The following is a 6000-nucleotide window of genomic DNA, read 5'->3' as shown; positions in this document are numbered from 1 at the left end:
AAATGATGACTGGAATTCTGGCAAAAGTAGATCTATCTATCTATCTAGATATGATAATTTTTGAAGGACTGATCTTTCTACAGTATCATGTCTTCTAGTCCAGGGACATAATGTCCTTTAATATGTAGTCAAGTTTTATCATTTTTCTGCATATTGATCTTGTACATTTTTATTTTTAGATATTTTATAGTGTGGTGTTATATAGGAACTGTTTATTTCATCATATTGTTTTACATGCTTAAGGAAAACTAGATTTTTCTGAACACTTATATTAACCATTTTATTGAACTCTCTTATTAGCTATTTCTTCATCTAATCAATCAACATTTGGCGAGCACTTATCACAAGCCAGGTGTTTTCCTATGTAGACGGGTAGGGACAGCACAAATCTTATGTCACAGAAAGTATTTTGCTGTAAACCTCTGTTCACCCCCCAACAGCTGAAATAAATGTATGAAGGTTTTGTTTTTCTCACACAGCATTAAGTCCAGAGTAGGCAGTTAGTTCAAGGTTGCTTTAGTAACTCCACAATGACAAGACGGATTCAGGAACTTGCTATCTTTCTGTTCAGCAGTCGCTATCTAGTGCTGGAGATGCACTGTCTGGCCTCCAGCACCTCTACATTCTATGTGCATTCCAAGCAGGAAGGAGGGCCAGGGCAAAGGATAAGGAAAGCATGATAGCTGAGCCTGACCTCCTCACTCTTTCCGGCCTCCTGCAGAACTCCAGCCCATAGCTTTTTCCCATACGCTCTAGCCAGAGTTACCTCACATGGCCACATTCACATTATTAGTCAAATTGCTGCTCCCCTCAGATGAGAATTCCTTTAGCAAGGAAGAAGGGGAGAATTCTGAATATACATCTAGCAGGCTCTGCCCCTACAGAGACATTCAAATAACTTATAGCTGAGTGTCTTAAGATTTCCAGCAACCCAGCCCTTGATCTCTCTCTGCTCCCTATTATTTCTATTCATTCCATTGGTGATCATATTCAGTCTCATGGCTATAAGTACAGTTATATGCTGGTGACCACCAAATACACATCTCTATCCCAGCCTTCTCTCCTGAACTTCAGACTGAAATAGCCAACTACCTATTTGTTCCCTCCACTTAGATGTCTAATGAGTATCTTAAATTTAACCTGTCCAAAATGAACTTCTTTGCTAAAATTTCCCTCCCATCTTAGTAGATAATACTTTCATCCCTCTGGTTCCTGTCTGCCTCCCATCTTTTATCCAAATACCCCAGGAAACCCTGTCTGCCTCAACCTTCACCTTCCAACTGTATTGGGAATCCTACCACTTCTCACCATGTCTAACACTAACATTCTGGTCCAGGTCACCATTATTTCCTACCTGCATTACTGCAAAAATCATTATCCACATATAGAAGAACTTTCTCTTCTCTAATGAGCTTAGCCTTGTTCCCCTGCCTCTGCTACTTACTTCCACGATCATTCCCTATACATTGTTACAAAACTACCCCCCAAACCTCAATTTTGGAGTTAAACATCCAATTTTTCACAACTACTCTTTCCCAACCATGACACCCTCTATTAATTCCACCATAACACTGCATCAGGACCTATAATCCATCATCAATCCCATTCTTTCTCACTGCTTCTCACTTTCCCCTCATATTCTTACTTTTCTTCTTACTGGGCTTAAATTCCATGGTCAATAATTTCTTTGTTCACATGACTTCAACTTTCTCGCCCTTCTATTGTATTCACTTGGCAACCTCCCAAACCTGATTAGATCCATCTTTCTACCTAACCTGGACCTGTACCACCTAGCTGATATAGCTAAAGAAATATATAAGAAAACTAACTAGCCTACATTCAACTGATCACTAACCCAACAGACCATCTAATACTGCTTAGAAATCATACTCTATTTCCCTGGGGTTTTTTTCACTTTTTTCTTATCTTTCCTTTTCTTCTCAAACTTTCAACTCCTTTCCCCTCTGAACTTCAGTCTCAGTCTTCTTTTGCATTTCAATGAGAAAATAGAAGCAATACAAAGAGATCTTCCATGAGCATCCATCATCATATCTTCCTAACTACATACATCTGTGCCCACATATTCAGTCTTCTCTAGTTTATTATGGATGGACTCTTTGTATCCCTATCTTAGACCAATCATGTGTGCACTAATCTATTCAATCTCATCCACCCAGTGATCCCATTCCAGTAATTCTCCTCTTCATCTTCTGTATCAAATTTTCCTGGATCTTTTCTATTTGTATATATTATTATTTCTTCTGTTTTTAAAAAAGATACAATTCTCCCTGTACTCCATTTTCCCCTTCCAGCCACTCTTCTATTTCTATTTTTCCTTTACAGCAAAAACCCCTGAAAAAATTATCTATATTCACTATGTCCAATCTAACTCCTACACTCTCTCAAACCCATTTCAGTAAGGCTTTCATCTCCACCATTTATCAGAAACAACTCTTGCTGAGGTCAACAAAACATCTGCCCCAGTTAACTTCTAGTCATTTTCACATCTCAGTTAAACCTCACTGAAACATTGTCCAACTTTTCTGTAAAGGTCAACTCATCTATTATATGCTGTCACTATTATATTGCTTATCATGCTTGTGATTTTACATTTTCATATGATTCTTAATGAGTCTTTTTTCCTCAATAAACTTCAAGCTTCATAAAGGCAGGGATAATCTCTATTTTTCTGTAATGATTGTATGGTCAGTGTCTAGGACAATGCCTGGCACACAGGAGGCCATCAACACAGTTTGAAAAAATGAATGCTTTATTATCATCATCCCTGTTTTAAACTTGGGACAAGAAGGCCCAGAGCAGAAAAGGTACCAGCTTAAATGCACACTGTTGATTATTGGTAGAACAGGAATTAGAACTAGCTGAATATACTGACCACCAAGCATCATGCTACATTATGGAATTATGAGATAAATGAAATGAGCCCTCTTCTCCCAGAGCACTACCATGTTTGGGCTGAATAGGATAAATCATGAAACCTAGTTCAGTATCAAGTCCTCCTTGGGTCTCCAAGGGCTTAGCTACCAGGTCAACAGAGATGAGTCACACTGTTGACTACTCTGGTTCCTGTACTCAAAGTGCCCAGGGAGAAGGCCCTTTCCCTGAAAGCATTTGTTCGGCCAAGTATGGTGATGGGTGTTAACGAGACTGCTTGTGATCGATCATTCTGCAATATATACAAATATCAGATCATTATGTTGTATGCTTGAAACTAAATATAATGTCATACGACAACTATACCTCAAATTTTTTAAAAAAGCATTTGCTTGAAATTACATTGCAGGCTTCAGAATAAGACTCTTCAGGTGCATATCACTCATCAATGATCTACAAGCTACGAACCAGGAAGAACACAGGGAGGAGTGAGCAGGAAGGCCAACTTAAAGTTACAACATTAAGATCCACTGTTAGTTGAAGACCAGTAAGAAAGAGAGAAAAAGCATTTCAGAAATGAAATCGTCAGGCAAACAGGAATTGCATTATATACTTTTAAGGAACCCACGGCATTAAAAAGATCTACGTAAACCAGCTGGAAGGCTGCAAATTTTGAAAAACATGAACCATGCAGAACTATCAATAAACACAGTGTGATTTACCACTTTGTAAGGGATTGTTACTATTAAGGGCTTCCCTGGTAGCTCAGATGGCAAAGAATCTACAAAGATGATCACATGATTCATTATATAAAATGGGGTACTTTGAACAAAAAGAAGCACTATTTAAAATTATGCCAGGGCAATGAGGGTTTATCCGGACTGACTGTCCCAGGTAAATAAGCAGGACTGGTCACCCTCTTTAGTAACCATGTACTCATTATGTATTAAAAAAACAAAAACAAAAACCAGGTACTTAATCTGGTATGTAAATGACTCCTTCAGGGAAATCAACCACAGCAGCCAGAATGGACAAGATACCAGTCCAGTGTGGGCTCTGTTTAAATCATTTTTACCCTCTATGATCCTGCTAATATTTACCATCTCTACTGAAAAAAAAAAAAGGAGAGTTAAGAGTCACTGGCTTTATCTACCTGTTTTTTTGTCCCTTCGCACCTGATATATTCAATCTATAGGAGGGGGCCATTTCTATCCCCATTTGGAGTTTAATATTTATGCTTATGAAGGAATATGCCTTTCTGTGATAAGTCAAACAGAATGTCATTCTTTGGATTTCTAGAGATTTCCATTTTCCCCAAAGCCACAGGTGGCTTATACAAAATTTGTATGAATATGTGCCATATTTACTTCAATCAAGACTGACTCTTAGATAATTCACTGAATTAACACAGCAAAAACAAGATCACTAACCACAACATTTTATTGTAGAGATGAATACATATATTCTGAGAAATAATTTGAGCTATTCACGTGATGGTTATGAACACATCAGGATCTGTTTAATTGGTATATTTTGGTTTGCTAGGCAAGAGAAAAATCACAAGTCAAATCCAAAAGGCCTGATTTTTTTTTCTAAGTCTATAAAAAGAGAGGATTAAATACTGCCAGCTCTACTATCAAGAAACATTATACGATTTAAATTACGAAGATAACTCCACATAAGTCCAGCAAGGAGTGTTGGCAAGTAGAAGTGAAACAGTCTATTATACAAAATGCAAAAGGATACAAAGATGGGTTATAAAAAATAAAATTTTGGTCAGAAAACTACATGAAGCCACATAAAGGTGTCTGTGAGCTGCTTTTTTTAAGGGGAAAAGAAATCAAGCCATTAGCTCTCTATTTATTCAAAAGGAAAAATAAGGAAATGTTTGGAAAATACTTCTGATATTAAGTGAGTTCTTTCTCATCTGCCATCCAGAGCTCACAAGCATCTAACTTATTCTTGCCAACCTATAGAAGTGAAGGAATAAAACCACTGTCTGGCCATCAGTGGCACACTCACAACACCCGAATGAGATCCAGGGTAATCCTAGATCGGGGAATGTCAATGTTGAGTACTCGGACTTCCACTCTTTCTCCAGGGCCCAGTCCAAGACTCCTTCTCTTCTTCGTCTTAGAAAGTTTTGCTTCTGTTACATTTCGTATGGGAATCAGCCCTGATCTCCCCACTCCTATATCCACAAAAATTCCAAACAAGGTGGCATTCTCGACTTTGCCTGTAAGAACTGTCCCAACCTGCAGGTCTTCCAAGCAGACTATGCTTCTTTTGAAATCAGGTTTATCGAAATCTACAACAAAAGGGGAAAATGGACAGTGTGTATAAATAATTGTTAGACACAACATAATTTAATGAGTAAGTACTAAATACATATCAATTATGTGCCCAGACCAGTATTAAGCATTGAGGGGAGACATAAAAGGAGCTGACGATATATGCCTGCCTTCAGAGAAAAGGCATCCTAGTTGGAGAAACAGCATGTGCAAAGCAGAAACAATTCAAGACAGTTTACTCAAACACTATCTTCTCAAACTCTGTCTTGCTAACCTGTGAACATTAGCACATACATAAGGGACTTAAAAGAGTAGAGTGTCTTATTTTCTTCTTTATGAAGAGGAGATGAGAAAATACATTTGCTCAATGAATATGCAAGGCTAAATCACAAATACTGAGAAAATAAGACCCTTGTTGACAGAAGAATGGGAGCTTTCCTCCAAGTGACTGAATTCTCAAAATGTTTAAAGTGGGTAGAACATCCATAAATGTTTAGTTAAATGTGGTGAAATTTAAATGTTCTTTCTCACTTCTCCCCCCAAATTTTGAACTCAAGGATCAATTCCTATCCACTTTGAATAAATGCATCCAATCAAAAAGAATGGATTCTTGATTATCTATTGCTCAGAAACCCAGATGGGCCAGTACCTTATGTCCTTTCTCCTCTTTCAATTCAATTCGTAAAACATTTATTAACTCCTATTAGCACTCTACCAGGTACTCAAGAAACAAAGATGAAGCACAGATCTCTACTCTCGAGTTCTGATAGCCCTCTTTCCCTTGTTCGTGCCAGTGTACCAATACATTTCTCTGTTC

The 6000-nt window shown here is 37.9% G+C and overlaps 1 protein-coding gene across 2 annotated transcripts in view; it reads right to left on the bottom strand.

Moving 5' to 3' along the window:
- Positions 1-4314: 4314 nt before the first annotated feature.
- Positions 4315-6000, bottom strand: part of SRBD1 (S1 RNA binding domain 1) — a 227919-nt gene continuing 226233 nt past the window's right edge. For both annotated transcript variants that reach the window (XM_012172342.3, XM_004005979.5), the window contains exon 21: positions 4315-5200. In XM_012172342.3, the coding sequence (XP_012027732.3) occupies positions 4911-5200 (290 nt within the window). In that variant the 3' untranslated portion in view covers positions 4315-4910. The remainder of the gene's footprint in view (positions 5201-6000) is intronic.

The sequence above is a fragment of the Ovis aries genome, chromosome 3 (genome assembly GCF_016772045.2).
Source record: "Ovis aries strain OAR_USU_Benz2616 breed Rambouillet chromosome 3, ARS-UI_Ramb_v3.0, whole genome shotgun sequence".
Lineage (NCBI taxonomy): Eukaryota > Metazoa > Chordata > Mammalia > Artiodactyla > Bovidae > Ovis > Ovis aries.
This window is presented reverse-complemented; position numbering and strand designations above follow the sequence as displayed.